Here is an 18,544-nt window from a genome sequence, read left to right as displayed (position 1 = left end):
CAGCCAAGTCATACCCTTTCATCAAGACCCTGCGAAGCTGTTCAAAGAAAGAACAATTCCAGTGGACCACAGAGGCCGAAAAGGCCTTCCAGGAAATGAAGGAGTGTTTGATACAACTCCCAACACTAACCGCACCATGCAAAGATGAGCCACTCATCTTATACCTATCCGCTGCGGACAACGCAGTAGGCGCGGTATTAATAGTGGAACGAGCGGGGGTTCAAACACCCATCTATTATATCAGCAAAATGCTCAACGATCCGGAGACGAGATACTCAATAATGGAAAAATTGGTACTAGCACTGGTACACGCTTCAAGACGGTTACGACGCTATTTCGTAAACCACATCATCACAGTGCTAACCAATTACAGGATCGGCCCGATCCTGTCCAAACCCGACATCTCTGGGAGATTAGCAAAATGGGCAATTGAGCTGGGCGCACATACAATACATTACAAACCGCGCCCTGCCATCAAAGGCCAAATCTTAGCTGATTTCGCCGCTGAAGTACCAGCGGATCGCATCCAAGAATGCGAAGAATCCCAAAATCCCGCGCCCCCACCACCCTCCTCAGAAGTATGGGCACTATTTACTGATGGTGCATCCAACGAGGACGGCGCGGGCGCAGGTCTGCGACTCGTCAGCCCTGACGGCCAAGAGCTTACATATGCCATCCGCCTCGATTTTAAAAGCACCAACAACGAGGCAGAATATGAAGCACTATTAGCCGGGCTACGTTTAGCAGTCAAAATCGGCGTGCAACATCTGGAAGCGCACGTCGATTCCTTGTTAGTTGCGGGCCAGGTACGCGGCGACTATGCCGCCAAAGGGGATATCATGATCCTCTACCTCGAGCAAGCCCTGCGGCTAAAATCCAAATTCGCTTCATTCAATATTCGACACATTAATCGAAGCGAGAACAAATCTGCGGATGCACTATCAAAACTTGCATCCACCAGCTTCCAACACTTGGCAAAAGAGGTACGTATCGAGATTTTGCAAAATCCTTCGGTTCCTCTACGCCAGGTCAGTGTCATCCAATACGGAACAACGTCATGGATGACACCAATTATCGCATACCTTCAGTCAGGTGTGACTCCCGAGAGCAAAACAGAGGCACGTAAGTTGCAATACAAAGCGTGCCACTATCAAATGGGAGACGGTATCTTATACCGAAAGTCATACCTCGGACCGCTCCTCCGATGCGTTAATCCACAAGATGCCACATACCTCATCCGAGAGATACATGAGGGCATATGTGGCATACATGCCGGACCACGCATGGTCGTGGCAAAAATCATGAATGCCGGGTATTACTGGCCCGGCATGCACCTGGACGCCGTCAAAGAATTACGCAAATGCATGGACTGCCAGCGCCATGCACCAAAAACTTTGCGGCCAAAAAACAATCTGGTCCCCGTCACTACTGCATGGCCTTTTCAAAAATGGGCGATCGACGTAGTGGGACCATTCCCGGACGCACCAGGTGCAGTTAAATTTATCATAGTGGCGGTTGATTACTTCACAAAATGGGTAGAGGCGAAACCACTCGCTTCCACCACTGCTATGATAACAAGAAAGTTCATTTGGGAGCACATCATCTGCCGTTTCGGTTTACCAATGTACATTGTTACCGACAACGGCACCAACTTCGCTGCCGACGAATTCCAACAATGGCTAGAAGAGCTGAACATCAAACACATATTCTCGTCAGTCGCACACCCACAAGGGAACGGCCAAGTCGAGAGTATAAATAAAGGCTTAGTCGAAGGAATCAAAGCACGATTGGGAACAGCCAGGCGTGGCTGGGTCGATGAACTCCCAAGCATCTTATGGGCTCACCGCACTAGCCCAAAAACAAGCAACGGGGAAACACCTTTCAGCCTCGTCTACGGGTCTGAAGCGGTGATACCCGCGGAAATGGGCCTCCCATCTCCTAGAATGTTGGCTATCGAAAAGCTAGACAACAACAGGGAACGTAGGATCGATTTGGACCTCCTAGAAGAAAGGCGCGAGAACGCCGCCATCAACGAGGCCAAATACAAATCCAAACTGGAAAAGTATTACAACGCGCGAGTTCGCGTTTGTACTTTCACTCCAGGGGACTACGTCCTACGTGACAACGAGGCATCTAATGCCGAGCGCCCAGGAAAACTTGCCCCCAAGTGGGAAGGACCCTACCTCATCAGCGAGGTCTTAGGGAAGGGCGCATACAGGTTACAAACACTAGAGGGCGAACCTATCGCCAGAACATGGAACGCACAACAGCTTAGACGCTGCTATATGTAAGCTATGTTCCTACACTCTCTATGTAACCTATTGGGCCGCAGGCCATTTGCAAATAAATAAATAAGCAATTTTCTACATTATTGTTTGTTATTACTATTACAAATGCGTGTTCCACTTTGCGGTATCCCAAAAACAGATTGGCAAAATCTTCATTCATGATACCCATACAAAGTGGTAACCACACACAAATATTGTAATAGGCCAGCAAAAGACAAACAGACTTGCATGTTTTATCCGGCCGGATACACAAGTTTTTGTTAAACACAATTCCTGAGCCCCAAAAAAGGCAAACAATGGAATTGACGCGGACTCATACGACAAAGGTATGGAGTACACTCGACCCCATTCACAAATGGGTAGAGTTCCGGTAACATAAGCTTTTACAAAGCTTAAGCAATTCTAAAAACCCTCACACGGTAAATAACAGAATTGATGCATACCCATACAACAAAAGTATGGAGTATACTTGACCCCGTTCATAAATGGGTAAAGATTACGCATACACACGTTCAGACATGCAAGAATTAAAAACACTTGTATAAACTGAACAAAGAAACTTTATATTCAAAAAATTCAAGTATCTACATGATGCTTACTGAATTTACATAAAGTTCCTACTCTATACAAGAGGAATACAAAAAAGGAGGCACACTCGCCAACCTAAACCCTATTTTGTACCGCTGGTCCCCGCGTCTCCTCCGGCACCACCAGCGGGTTCTTCCTCTTCCACATCCGGATAAAGCATCCGCAAGCGGTCGACATAGTCCGCAACCTCCAAACACTCATCCAGCTCCCCTACACAGGCAAGGGGCGTGTCATAAAAGGAGGCTACGGCCGCTTTCAGACGACCCTCGGTATCCACATCACGGAACCCGGATGCCTGATCGGTATAACCGCCTGCGGATAGTACATTGATGTGCCCAATGCAGCGGTTAAAACCAGCCTTGAAGCCAGCATCACGCGCACGTTCCTTAACCAGGTCCAAACCTGATGAGGTCTCAGGGGCGTTCATGATAGCCTCGACAATCTGCAATAAAAGAATCATAAGTCTTGCAATATTAATCCACGCCAATATAAAGGCAAGGGATACTTACACGCGCGATGCCGTGAGTCCGCAACCACTCACGGTCAGCTTCCAGTTGGTTAAAAGAGGACACCAAGGCATCCTTGGCCTCAACAGCAGCGTCAGCCCGGTTCTCCGCAACAGATACGCGGGCAGTAAGGTCCGTAACCGCAACCTCCCGGGCCTGAACCTCAGCCTGTTACAAGAACAGCAAACAGTTCACTCAATGAATATTTTCAAAACAATAAAGACGAAAGTAACAAAGGTAAAGAAACATACCTGCAGGCTTTCAACAACTTTGCCTAAACGAATGCGCTCCGCATTCGCCTCTTCAAGAGCCTTAGAAGCACGGCTCTCCTTCTCTGCGGCCTCTTCCTGGGCCTTTGAGGCACGAGCCCCGGCTTCTTTGGCCTCTTCAAGGGCCTTCAAGGCGTCGGCCTTCGCCTGCAGCGCCTTCACAGAAACGGCCTCAGCCGCAGCCTTCTCCTTGCTCAAGGTAGCATTCGCTGCCTTGGCAGTCGCCAACTCCTGCCGAGTATGAAACAGAACGTTATTCTGCTTAGCCCAAGATTCATTCCATTTCTTGCGCTCATTGGACAACTTTTCGTTCCAACTCTTGCGCTCATCAGCAAGGAGTTTAGCAAGAGTACGCACCTGTTTCAGCTGGGCAGTGGCAGCCCACTCAGAAGTCTGCTTTTGCTTCTCAAAAGCAGCTTTGTCCTTCTCCAGCTGCTCCGCACCCGCACGGGCAGCCTGGACCAGCTTTTCCACTTCTGCCCGCATGCGAGCAGCATCTTCCTCGCGGCGGCCCAGCACCTTATAATCTTCTACAATGGCATTAGCCACAATAGAAATCCCTACCAACATGGTCGAGAGCTGGTTTATACGCAGCTCCCGCGGGGCGGCACGAGCCCGCTCAACTTCAAAGGGGGTCCCAAGACCGCCCAGGATCTCCCTGCAGGCCGCAGGGTCGTTAGCAATATCATCCCCCTGCAATACAGTCCAGGGGGGTCGATGGTACAGCGTACTGCGATCCTGGGAGTAGGTGCGGTAGTAATACTCCAATTCAGTCTCCCCAGGCTGAATCGGAGGCCCGTCATACCCCGCACCACCGGCAGACGAGCTGGTACCCTTATCAACCGCAGACTTCTGCGGCCCAGCATCATGCTGCCGCGCTTCATCGCCAGTTTTTTGCGGTTCAGCATCAGAATGCTGCTTCCCGGTAGCAGTAAACCGCAAACTCAAGTCGTCTCCCTCATTGGGAGAGATCAGGTTGTTGGACGAGTCGACAGTATCAAATATCTGGGCCGCAGCATTCTCTGCGGTACCCTCCTTCTGCACGATTGACTCAGGTACCACCTTGACGGGAGGTGTCGACGGCATCTCCGTTCCACCCGCACCCATGGCACGCGGAGGGGACTCCGGAGCATCGAAGATAGAAAAATCTTCATCTTGACGCTCTGCAAAAAAGTGAAATAGCTATCAGAACTAGTTACACAACAGTTAACACTAGATAGCCTACACTTACCAACGACAACCGCAGGTTTTTTCTGCGCCGGAGCAGACCTTTTGGTTACTAGTCTCCGACGTTTGGTTTCAAGACCACCAGCAGCTTTCTGCTCTGGTCTCCTCTTCTCACCAATCACAGGGGGACCCGCAGCTGTCCCTCCCGCAGCCACCTCTTCTGCATGCTTCTTCGCAGCACCAGAACGTGACTCCGCGGCTGTACTCAAACCCTCAAGGGTATCAGATACTATCACATAATCCTTGTGTCGACGAAAAGAGGAATGAGAGATACCTGCTGCCTGCGGCACCAGATGAGGCACAGTAGTGACCTCCTTTATCTTCTTTTGGCGAAAGCGCACGCCCTTCACAGTTTGCCTCTTAGGCACACCTTTCGCTTCAGGGTCCCCCAAGGCCCCAAGATCACCTGCATGGAATCAATACGTCAATAACACAACATGATCAACACAAGTAGCAAAGCTTTGATAGTATACCTTTGCCTACTGGCAACTCAACTGCCAGTGCAGCCGCAGTAGGCACCCGGAAGTTACTACGGATGATAGTGTTGTGATCCTGTTCACCATCCGCACAAACTACGGTCTCAACCGTACCCTCGAAATCCGGAGCAAACATCCTCCATGCAGGAGCATCTTCTGATAGTAAACACAAAGGTCAGTAACACATGTGAGGGTAAAGAACGTAAAGAAACAAAAAGTACGTACCACCGCTCTTTTCCCGCACCACGGGTTTCGAGTTCTTGCCCCTCCTCAACATCATACGCAACAGCCATAGTTGCGTGTTAGTCAACTTCACAGACTCAATAGTCTGCAGTTGCGGGAACCATTGCACTGATTTCAAACTGGGCATCGCAATGGTCTCTGCTATGATCGTCTCGGTCACATTCCGAAACGTCATATCCACAGCAAGGGCAGCAGACTTGATGTAGAAGAACTTCTTCTTCCACATCGTCATCCCCTTAGGGGGAGTCATCAGCTTTGGGGTACCGTCTCGTAGACGGAAAGAAAAGAACCCCATAGACACTGTCATCTGATAAAACCGTCGGAAGTCTCCAACGGTAGGCTCTATGCCAAGAGCACGAAAGGTAAACTCAAAGTTACGAATCCGAATCATCCCAAGCGGACTCACTTGAGAAATGTGGACCTTGTACCACTCCAAGATATCCACAACAAACACCGTCAACGGTAATCGGAGGTTACAATCTCCGAAGAAATCGGACCACATGGTCACATAACCGGCCGGAGCGTCGGCACCAGTATCACCCTCTGATGGGTACCGAGCCCCATATTCCGAGGGCATTTGGACCTCAAGCATAAGGCGATCAAAGCTTTTCTTGGTCCACTTCAACGCCGGTAATCCACCACCGGCAGCCCCCTCTTCTTCTTCCTCAGCCACTATCGGCTGTTCAGGGTTTTCACCCTCCACATTGTGTGGACTAGATGGTTCAGCCATCGAAAATATCAAAGAAACGGAAGATGGTGAACAGAAACACTAGAAACCTCACCGGAATTTCAGAAAAAATCGTCGGAGAAGACAGATGACAACTTTCTCTCAAACGGCAAATTTTTTGAATTTTCGACCAAGTGAGAGAAAACCACAAACGGTTTTCCCCTTATATACCCATCGCAATTAATGCGGAGGGAGAAAGCAAATCATCACGTTCAAAAAGAGCGTATCCTGCAACAACACGTGTCGAGCGCCGTTTCAGCTGACGGTTATCACGTGCGCGTGGCCGCCCACGCGCCTGACAAAGAAGACGTTTACACTCCCTGCTACAGTGCATTTAATACCTCGGGCAGTGCAAATGTCCTTTCATTTCAGCACATGCAGAAACGTCTCACCAACTTCTACCAACTCACACGTGCGATCAAGCCACGTAGGCAAGAAAAAGCGACAACATTATCCAGAAAACATAAGCGGCATGCGGTTTTTTCTGGTTTACCGCACCATAACCCATACCGCATGTCGTTTTTTTATATACCCTAAAAAATAGGTAGAAATATATCTATCTATGCTATAAAGGGATATATTACCTTTTCCGCATCACTCACGAGCACACGTGAAATATGCGGAAGTGACACACATGAACCCATTCAGATGTGTCAGATGCTCAGAACCAGTGTTGTTCTTTGGACTGAACCGCATCTCAGGAACAGGCAAAGCGCATTGCCTTCCTTTTCTTCAAGCTTCAAATCCCTCCTGTCCGGTTCACAACCACAGAGGGTGCATGAACAACTTCTTCAGAAGAAAGAAGGAACGGAATCTACGCGCCCGCACATCAGCAGCCCTGACTCCTGAACCTTCAAGAGTTACATCCGTGCAACAAGCACACTTTAAGCGAATATGGGACTGCAACATCGCAGACACCCATAAAGAGCTACAGACATAACCATAGCTTCCGCAGAGTGGTTGCTACGGAAGAGCAAAACTCACTCCACATCACCGAACGAGGCTACCTCGTTGTAAAACTCGGTATTGGAGCGTGAAGGTAAGTGGCTCCAAAAAGAACGCAGATACGTGCTCTAAACAAGCACTTATCAAGCAGCAAGTGTCCGAACAGCGGTAACAAGTCTGCCTATGACTTTGTTTACCTGCCAACGGACCGCGGTGACAAGTCTGTTTGGACTTTGTTTACCTACTAATGGATCGCATGGAATAAACAACGATGGGCATCCCCTTGCCTATGACCATGTTTATTTACCCATAGTCTAGATCCACATTGTTCGACCAAACACGGCCAACAATGACGCAACGAAGTAACCGCAAAGAACGTACGGTTACTTGAGAGCTATCAAGATGAACACGAACACCCAACAAAAAAGGGATGGTCATCTCATCATAGGATGCTGAACATAGAACTTGAGCAAAGTTCTAACACAACATCCAAAACCTTCAAACCTGACCGCAAAGGTTGGTTTACAAGTTTTTCTTTTCTTCTTCGTGCACCATTCTGGCAAATGGTTCGAAGAAGAAACCACCTCCAAGAGGTTCGAAACATGTGCAAACCTTCGAACCACCATCCAAGAGGTTGGTTCGAAGTTTGTGCAGCATTACTATGAAGGTCCCTAACAGGCCTTCAACACAACAACAGGTGGCAACCCACCTGACGACATGCAACGGCTGAGAATTTCGCATCAAGCGAAACCCCTTCACCGGTACGGAAGAGGCATAGCCGGATTTTTTACCAGATCACCAGGTTGATCTGGCCTAAAATTTTCTCCAGACTGCCACACTACCTTCCTACACCATAAGTCCAGTACTCCTCCCACGTGCAACTTGCACAAGGGAGCAACACTAGACTGGGGGGACTTGAAGGGGTATGGTCCCAAAACGACCATTACCCACATCAAACAAACCCCTATCAGTAAGCAAACCGCACCCATGCGGTCACATCCTTCGAACCCATTCGGTTCGAAGATGAATAGCTTGACCCAAGTACGAAAGAAGATGAACATATCGATGCGGCTGGCACCGCATCATATGGCCATTTTCGTCACGACAAGGGAAGCGAGCAAATAGTCTCCACATACGATGATGCGGCCAACACCGCATCTCGCGTATTTCTTGATCACAAGTAGGAGACGCGGTAACTTCAGACGTTACCGCATGCGGCGATGCGGCTTGCACCGCACCCTGCATATCCAGCAAGTGGATTGACACGCCAGGCAAGTGGCTGACACCACGAGGCAAGTGGCGCCGGCGACAGTCCCCTGTCAGAGCTATTAAAGCAATGGGCTGACGTGGCGTAACCCCCATGGCCGGCGAGACTGACACACCTGCAACGGTGCAGCTCGTCGTCAGCCCATCCATCAATCTCCTCCTTCACTCCTCGGCTATAAATACCGACCCCAAACCAGGTTTGAGGTATCTTCTTCACAACCCTCTAACTACTACTATAATCTTGCTTTGCTTCCCAAGCAAACTACTGATTCTTACGCCGGAGAGTGGTAACAAGGAGCACCCCCCACCCCATCCTCCTTGTTACGAGTCACGGCTTGTTTCCTTGTGCAGGAGATCATCCACCGGTGACCCAGCCAGCGATCTCCGAGAGGAAGGGATTAACCCTTCTTGACGAGACCAGTGTGTTAACCCTGCCCGGTTAACCATTGTTTCATCAAATGTATAAATATATGTACATTTATAAAAAAAAAAATCTAAGGGGCTATTTGGTAGCCTCTGATTCTCTGAATGGTCATTAAGAGGCTCTTAATGGAACCATTAAGAATTTTACCAATGAGAAGGTAGAAGAATGTGACATGTGATGATTTATCATTCAGAGGTTATCTCTTAACCATTCAGAATTGAGGTTACCTCTTATTCATTCAGAGGTTTTAAACCATTATGAGGTAGCATCTGAATGGTCATTAAGAGGGTACCAAAGTCACTTTGCAATACTTATTATAACTTGAAATAAAATAAAAGTATTATTTTTATTTTTTTTACAATTTCATGTCTGCTTAAATATATTAAAAATTAAAGCGTGTTTAGGGAAAAGAAAAAAAAACTTATTATGTGTGACATGATACAACACATATTTTACTCGAAATTAATAAGCACTTCTGGGTTGGATCTTGGGCCCCACACGCTCTCACGTCGGCCCACTACTCTTTTTCTCGACGCACCTACAAGGCTACAAACAGGCTGCCTAATCAAACAGCAGGTGGTGTGGCCTGAATCCTTCTGGGCCCATACACAGAAAACACATGCTATGTTTCTCTTTTCCTTTTAAATGTCGAGCCCATATTAAAAAAGTACTTGGAGGAAGTACTTAACGTTTATTTCCACTGACTGTCCTATAATTCAAATATTTGGCCTCTACTGGTCCGCTGTTAAAAATATTTTAACAGAGTTAAGTTTGTTAATTGAAAGTTTAAACACTCGAAGTGAAATACCGTTTTTGTCATTTGGAGCACTGTTTCGAGGTAAGTTTTACATCAATCGGCTTGTGTTCTCCTTCTGATAAAAAAACCCTAAGATATCAGTTTGTAATTCGAAAAAAACTTATTGGAATTAAGTTTTTTTAACGGCGGACCAGTGGAGGTCAAATATTCGAACTGTGGGATTGTCGGTGGGAATAAACAAAATTTGGTCTGCCAATGGCCAATGACGTCAACTAGGGATTTTTATAATCCATTTTCCCGTGAATTAGTTACATGGATGGTCCAGTGGTGTGTCTAGTCCAGACGATGGTTTGTAACATATTTGGTCCTTGAATTGGATAAACAATTAACTTTTTTCGTGTAAGTGATGTGAAATAACTAAAATACCCATTGTTATTATACAAAGAAAATAAAATCCTAAAATTTAAAATAATATATACATTTTAGTAACCACATACTCTTCATCTACACAATAAAATTAAATTTAAAATTTTTAAATTTTACAATCAACAAGAACTAATAGCTAACCACATACTCTTCATCTATACAAAACTCTACTTTAATGTACTTCAAAGTTTAGAGTAAATTTTGATTTTATAATAGCAATTTTAACCCCTTACACTAACACTGCTACATGTTGCTATTATATGGAAGAGTATAACCGTTATCTTATCTTAGGTGCATGTTAATATTCATAATGTGCACGCTCTTCATTCATGACTCGAATAAATAAAAAAATCACCCTTCATTCATGACTCGAATAAATAAAAAAAAATTACCCATCTTTCCTCCATGTCATCAACCATCACCCTTCATTGTCATCAAGATCGCTTCTAAATCTACAAATCAAAATCGAAGACCACCATGAAACCTCACGCCACCTGAGAATCGATCTCAATGGAAAATCGATTTTTGTTATCCAAATAAGTTCAATCGAGAGGAGAACCTAAGCCTCAAGATTCATAAAACCCGTGCGCAAAATCGCCATCAAATTTTTTGATCACTTAACTGCATGGTTGTAAAACAAGGTCTCGAAGGCCGAGTACTCACTATAAGACCCAAGTACTCTTCGTCTAGGCTGAGTACTTTCTGAGTATTCTCCACTTAGACCGAGTACTTCCTGTGTACTCTCAAATTCGATTAGAAAGTGTCTAACGACTTTTGCAACCATGCTTAACTGATGACACAAAGTTCATATGATTGTTAGATTATTTTGGGGAATATGGTGATGAGTTGTTCTAGAAAAACATAGCTACCACCATCATGGTTTCTCTCTCTCGAATGTTATCAAACAAAATCATAATATTTGTAATTGTTGCAACCAATCAATATTAATAATTATATCAGACAAAATGATTTTCCTTTGCTTATAAACAAATATAATATTTTACAACACAAAAGAACAAGTGGTACACTCTTTATCTACCCTCTCAATCTCACAATCTTTTTTTTTTTTTTTACATTTTTTTCGTTTTGAATTTCCTACAAAACAAAAGGACGAAGATAAGTTGGTCAACTATGCTTATTTTGGTAATTTTCTCATTTTTATTAAAATCTAGCGTCCTCAAAGCCGTGCAAGTCGCTAACTCGGTTTAACGACTTTCTTATAACGGCAACCTTAGCCAGTTTCTCAGCCACACGCCAAGCCGACGTTGGCGTTAACGGCTCCCCCCTTTCATCTACGCAAGCCGAGCTCCTCCTTAGCAACTCGTTCAGCTCGGCTTCAATATCAACTACAAACTCACGCGAATCCGAGCCAGTTCGGTTCACTACAGCCCGGGCCGATATAAGCAAGCGGTACGCGCCAATCAAATCGTTACGAGCCACTAATTGGCGCGACTCGGCTAGAGCTCGAGTTGTGATGAAGAGGCTTCTCAATCGTTGGATCGTAGAGTTAGATGATCTGACGGTGTGGGGCCGAGGTACAACCAGTGCGCGGTCGCTACAGTAAATAATATCTTGGGATATTGATTCCCTGTAACTACAGCGCACGGATAGTACCCTGCACACCCCAACCGCAGACGGAACTTTCAGTTCAATCAACACTTCTCTCTCTTCATTCGCACACATTTCTCCAATCAAAACCGTACTCGCTCCTAACACCATTGCCCGCGGCGCGTGCGAATACACCGCCATGATTTCCGCCGGATCCGAACCGGAAACTAACCCTAACCGCAGTTCCAGATCTTGAACCGTCACGTTAATCAAACGTCCGACGGTTTTCGCAACCACATGGTCATCAATCGCGGCGAGCTTCACCGTATGTACCGCGACGTTCTGGTGGCGCGTGGACGACACGTACGATGCCTGTTTACGCACGTCGGATAAAAGAATAACGCTCGCAACCGCGTTTCTATCTCTTCGATCTTCTAACACCTTCACCGCCTTTCTCACGGCGTCGTTCGCGTTCGGTAAACCGTCAACCACCGCCATCGCCTCCACGATACGACACGCGGCTCGTTTTCCGGTGTTTGTCATCCGCTTTAAATGCAATAGTCTCTTTGAATAAGAAGTGAATGCTACTATTGACAACCGATCTGATGATGAAAGTGATGAAATTATTATTCTCATTGTTCGTTTCAGTATCTGAAACTTTTCATTGTTTCCGTTTTTGCTTCCATTTCCGCTTACATCAACAACAGTTACTAGATCTACCGGAGCTCTAGTTTGCGCGTTTGGTGTAACATCCGGAGCTTTTACTCGCATAACAATCGCACAGGTCTCGTGGATCCGACCTGATGAGATAACCGCTGCTTCCGGCAACAATCGTATCTCCACATCCTTTTCGTTACCGTTAAATTCACTATTCCTGTATCTATCGGTTTCAAACCGTTGGAACTCTACGATGGAGTCTTCGTCGCAGCTTTCATCGGATTCTGGAATCGGATTGAACCGAGATTTAGGCGTTAACGAAGTTAACCGTTCGTCATCGTTGTATACTTTCAAATCTGGTTGAAACGGATTTTGTTTCTTTGATTTGGTAATAAGTTCCTTCTTCTTGACTAGATCCTCTGTTCGTAGCGTCTGTTCGGTTACAGGCAACAGAGGCGTCTGTTGCCATGTGACCGAACATACAGGACAGTCGAGGCTTTGTTTCGTCTTCACGTGACTTGCTATGCACGGGAAGTGGAAACCGTGAGAACACTCTGCGGTGTAAATCGCTACGCCTCGGCCTCTCTTTAGGCTCTGAAAGCATAATCCACATTTATTCTGCAAATTTGTATTGACACGCCTTAGAATATATATTGTGAATCTATGACGATTACATGGAAAGAAATATTGAACAGGTATTGGAATAGAATCTAAATCTTACTATGGAGATTCGTAGATTTGATTTGAGGATAGAGAGCGGTGAAGGTGAAGGTGAAGGAGAACCCGAGCGAGGCGAAGAAGGAGTTGATGACCAGTGAAACAACCTATGGTTGTTGCGGGTTTTGCGACGATGCTTTGGACTTACAGGAACAGATGATGATTTCTGGACGGCGCTAGTGGTTAGACAACGTAGTTTTGGACTGAAATCATCACTAGTGATATGCTCGTGTTGATCTTTGGTAGGTGTAACTGTGGAACCGGGTTGTACTTCTCGAGGAGGAAGTGATGTGCAGAAAGCTTTTCGCCATCGAAACACCATTTCACTAAGATTTGGTTGGTTTAACAGGATTTGCTTTTGGTGATTTAAGTTGATAAATAAATCTGTAACCAGGTTTGATTTATAGATGAAAATTATGATACTGTGTAGTGTGCACTAGTGTGCACTTCAGCTCAGGCTAGGGGTGTGGTTTAAAGGTCCTACGGGTTTATAGTGTCACGTTAGATCTACTTCACCGTCATGTCACATAGGGAACTTTAAAGGTTCTTCCTTTTAACTTGCATACAATGATTTAAAGCCCCATATTAAACAAAATAAAAAAAAAAGCAAAAGATTTGATTGGTTGAAAAGAATGACGCACATGCACACCCCTTTTAGCGCTCGTTAGTCGTTACTGGGCCGGCGGAGCTTCGATGAAGCCCCCCTTTGGCGCGCAGGGGATAGGGGTGGAGGCGTTATAGGGCGCTAACGGAGCTGATGTGGCCAGGGACAGTATATCACACCCCCTAGCCTTACAAACCGGGTTGTGAGCTTATAATAAGTTGAGTTGGTCTGCTTTGTAAAATTAAACCGGTTCATATTTTTATTTTTTAGTTTTCATCCGAATTGTATATTAACTTATTACTCTTTTGCTGATATTAATACGTTTTATTTAATTATTATAGCTATGTCAACCAACATCTTATTATTCTTCTTGAATTTAATTCTAAGTATCTGATTTGATTTCTGTTGCTTTCCTACAATATTTATATTGCATTGCTTTTCAATATATCACAAATTATAATATATGGAGTGGTATACGCAAAATTATACCCCACCATTATACTCTTAACAATTTATATTTATGAAAAATATATTGATAAATTATTTAATTTTTTGAATAATAGTATAATAACAAATTTATTAGTGTTATTAACTTTTTTTTTATTTAAGAAAATGTAATATTTTAAAAATATAATTAGTATTTTGAATTTTTTTTATCAAACTAGAAAAACAAAATTGAGAAGAGTGGGGAGTGGACTCCTAAAAATTTAAAAGGGGAAAGGTTTGGTATATAAAGCTAGTAAATTTCTTCGCGCGTTGCAGAGGGTCAAAATGCAAGTAAGTCGAATTTATATCGTCTAATAAAACGTAATATATTTGACCCGACTCATTTCCAAATAAAATTTACGACAAAACGTAGACCAACCGATAACATGCATAAAAATAAGCACAGAAACACATTATATTTGACCTGGCTTACTTGCAGTGGCGAAGCTTGAAAAAAAGGTTCGGGGGGTCAGAAGGTAACATACCTAGAAAAAAAATTCTATCGCGTAGTTTTGAGGTGTATGTTCAGGTCGGACGTCGGTGATTCGATTCGGGTCATGTCGGGTCGGGTCGGGTCAAACATTAATATCAAATAAAAAACGTTCTCAAACATAAAATAGAAGTTATCATTTTATTCTTCCCCATAGCATAATCTAATAACAAAACAAGTTAACGAATCACTTTAAATTTCAAACTCTAATTTCTATCTAAATCAAATCACAATAAGATTAAACAAATAAAATTAGACCTAGTTACAGAAAGATTCAACAAGTTTAGAGCAAAAATTCGGACCAATTTCACCCCTAATTTCAACCTAAATCAAATAAATTGCAGTACTAAATTAAACCTAAAGATAAAAAGGACATACCTTTACCATTATGAAGATTGAAGAAGTCGAACAAGAGTACAAGACCACAACAACGAGCAGCGTTTTGACTTATGTTCTTCTGGTCGATGTCCCAAAGTAAATGAATTTGTTTTTTTTTTTTTGATATGGTGAGCTTTTAAGTTGAGCTATATAATGATTTGATTTGGGCTATACAATATACATTCTAGTATTCTACCAAATATAATGATTTGGGCTAATTAAATATTTTATTTGAGCTATATAAATCAAAAAATTAAAACCGGGGGTCGAAAACGTATATATCTAAATTTTTTATATAAAACCGGGGGGTCGAAAACGTATATACCTACAAAATCCTATACGAAACGTACATATATAACACTACTGATCGAAAAGTTCGGGGGGGTCGGGCGCCCCTGCCCGCCCCTTAAATCTTGTGCCCCTGCTTACTTGCGAAAGAAATTTTGGTCAAAAATCAAACCAACTTAAATTTATACCGACACGTATCTAAAAATAAAAACATAAGAAAATAATGTTTTTTAAAGTTAAAGCATGGTACGACGTGTTGTTGCGACGTCGAAACGTAAGGTAACTCGAATTTATACCATCTAATGAAAACGTATTTTAGTTGACCAAAATTATGCCGAAACGTAAATGGACTTGAATTTACACAGACTTCTAAAGCTTTTAGAAAGTTAAATAGTTGCAAGTGTTAAAGCCGAAAGTTGAGAGATAAAGATAAAAAAACACTAAAAAAAAGGAAAAAATAAAGAGTTAACTGCCATTTTCGTCCCTGTGGTTTGGTCACTTTGGCCATTTCAGTCCATTTTTCAAAAATGCGTCATTTTCGTCCCCCACGTTCTGGAAAGGTGCCATTTCAGTCCAAAAATCATAACCCAGTTAAGTCAGTTAGTAAATAAGGACTGATTGTGTAAATTTGTAACATAAAGGACCATTTAAGTAAATATTAAACACCACCACCACTAGCCCTACCACCACCACCACTCCGCTGCCACCACCACCGCCACCACAGCCCTGCCACCACCACCACTCCGCTGCCACCACCACCACCGCCACCACAGCCCTGCCACCACCACCACCACCACTCCGCTGCCACCACCACCACCGCCACCACAACCCTGCCACCACAGCCCTGCCACCACCACCCTCTGTTCATCGTCTGCAAGTCTCGCCGGAATACCCGTCGCCGGAGACTGTCGCCACGCCGTTGCACGCGATACCGGATCGGTTTTAATCACCCAATCGGTATGTTTATACTTGTACAATGTTTCTGCAAGTTTAATTTGAATATTATCCGGTATTGATCGAGAATTAGGCCGTTTGACTTCTGTTGACCGTTTTGGGGAAGACGATGAACAGTAGCATGGTCACCACCGCCGCCGCCGGAACCACCACCATCAACGTCATCATCGTCATCATCTGGGGAAGGCAGCCCCACCGTCGCCGGTTCTCTCTCCCGCCTCGTTATCTCTCTCTCTCTCTCCGACTTTCTCCCTCTCTCGTCTGATATGATGATGAACCGACTGTGGTGGCGGTGGTGGCAGGGTTGTGGTGGTGGTGGCAGGGCTGTGGCGGTGGTGGTGGTGGTGGTGGCAGCGGAGTGGTGGTGGTGGCAGGGCTGTGGTGGCGGTGGTGGTGGCAGCGGAGTGGTGGTGGTGGTAGGGCTAGTGGTGGTGGTGTTTAATATTTACTTAAATGGTCCTTTATGTTACAAATTACACAATCAGTCCTTATTTACTAACTGACTTAACTGGGTTATGATTTTTGGACTGAAATGGCACCTTTCCAGAACGTGGGGGACGAAAATGGCGCATTTTTGAAAAATGGACTGAAATGGCCAAAGTGACCAAACCACAGGGACGAAAATGGCAGTTAACTCAAAAATAAATAAGCCAATCATGACAACTTAGTGTAGATGAAGCTTTGCATTGCAAGTAGGTCAAACTTAACGAAATGAACATTGTTTATTTTATAATTTATAAGGTAGGGATCCTATACATTAATCCAGAAGTGTATTATAACACTATATAACACCATATAAATACCGTATAACACTATGTAACACCATATAACACCATATAAGACTATGTAACACTGTATGACACTATATAATAATATTTGTTATATAGTGTTACATAGTGTTATATGGTGTTACATATTGTTATACGGTGTTTATATGGTGTTATATAGTGTTATATATAGTGTTATAATACACTTCTCACACTTCTGGATTAATGTACAGGATCCTCTATCTATATCATAATTTATAAACATGTAAATATTAATAAAAGACTCTAATTAAGATCCCATGACAATCTTTTCTCCCATCTTTATAATTTTACTTTTATTTTATTTAAAAATAAATTTGCTATCCTGATTATTATTTATTATAAATTATCTCATTTTTAATTTTAATATTGTCTAATCTTCTATCTAAACTCTAACAAACTATTCCAATAAATACCACATGGCACTTTATGCTACCTAAATATAATATTAATTTATATTCTATTTTTATATTTAAAATACTTTACGGATAACTAATTAAAAATATTGTATTAACTAATTAAAAATATTATATGGATAACTACAATTAAGATATTTTACTACAAGTAACTTCTATCTTGCTTAATCGAGATTATGTTTAATTACAATTACCACATGACAAATTTTTATTCAATTTCGTTATCATTAATAAATAAATATATTTTATTACAATTAAAAATATTCTTTTTTGTTTAAGGTTTATTATGTTTAACTACCATTACCACATGGCAATTTTTCGTTCAATTATGTTATTATTAATAAATAAATATATTTTACTACAATAAAAAAATTCAACAATATAGATAACGATTAAACATAACAAAATATTGATACGATTAAACATAATAAAATATAGTCAAATATGTTGTAGATTATCTAATGTATTTAATGAAAATTATTTCATTACTTCGTTACCTCATTGGTTAACAGTGTAAAAATAATTAAAAAGTTTCCTAAATAAATGATGACCGCGACAAGCACTTTACAAGTGGGTTGGGCATTAAGTACTATGAGTAAAAGATTACAAACTTGTGGAATGACTATCATGTACGTCCACTTGTCTTATTTACAAATAAACTATTTTTATTATTCAAGCCGTGTATACACGGGAGCATAACCTAGTTACCAACTAGTGGGGAAGAAAGGTGGTGGTCTTCGCAGGCGTTAGGGCAAAATGTGATTATTTTTTTTTTGTTTTTTTGTCAAACAAGATAATTACAAGCGTCCATTACACACGTCACCCCCTTCATAAAATCATAAAACACCTTAGTGATACTAAGTGTAAATGATGAAACCACTCTTTTCTTTGCTTATGTGAAAGTGATGTAATAACACTTTTTTTTTACCTTTCATGTTATCATAACACATAGCCTAATTAGCGAAAAAGAGTCGTTCCTTTGTGCAATGCGCAACACTTCTTTAGCTTCAATATGCACATATAATTTCTCTGCAGGTTATTCACGTACATGGGCGGTT

At 43.1% G+C, this 18,544-nt stretch overlaps 1 protein-coding gene across 1 annotated transcript; it reads right to left on the bottom strand.

The window, feature by feature from the left end:
• Window positions 1-11,096: 11,096 nt before the first annotated feature.
• On the bottom strand, window positions 11,097-13,672 carry LOC110889333 (probable E3 ubiquitin-protein ligase EDA40). The gene is made up of 2 exons (XM_022136846.2): window positions 13,069-13,672; window positions 11,097-12,965 (listed from the first exon to the last, which is right to left on the bottom strand). Exons 1-2 carry the CDS (start codon window positions 13,384-13,386, stop codon window positions 11,304-11,306), a joined length of 1,980 nt encoding a protein of 659 aa, XP_021992538.1. The 5' UTR covers window positions 13,387-13,672; the 3' UTR covers window positions 11,097-11,303.
• Between the last annotated feature and the right edge of the window lie 4,872 nt (window positions 13,673-18,544).

This window comes from Helianthus annuus, chromosome 11, assembly GCF_002127325.2.
Source record: "Helianthus annuus cultivar XRQ/B chromosome 11, HanXRQr2.0-SUNRISE, whole genome shotgun sequence".
Lineage (NCBI taxonomy): Eukaryota > Viridiplantae > Streptophyta > Magnoliopsida > Asterales > Asteraceae > Helianthus > Helianthus annuus.
Note: the sequence above shows the minus strand (reverse complement) of the source record. Positions and strands in the feature narration are given on the sequence as shown.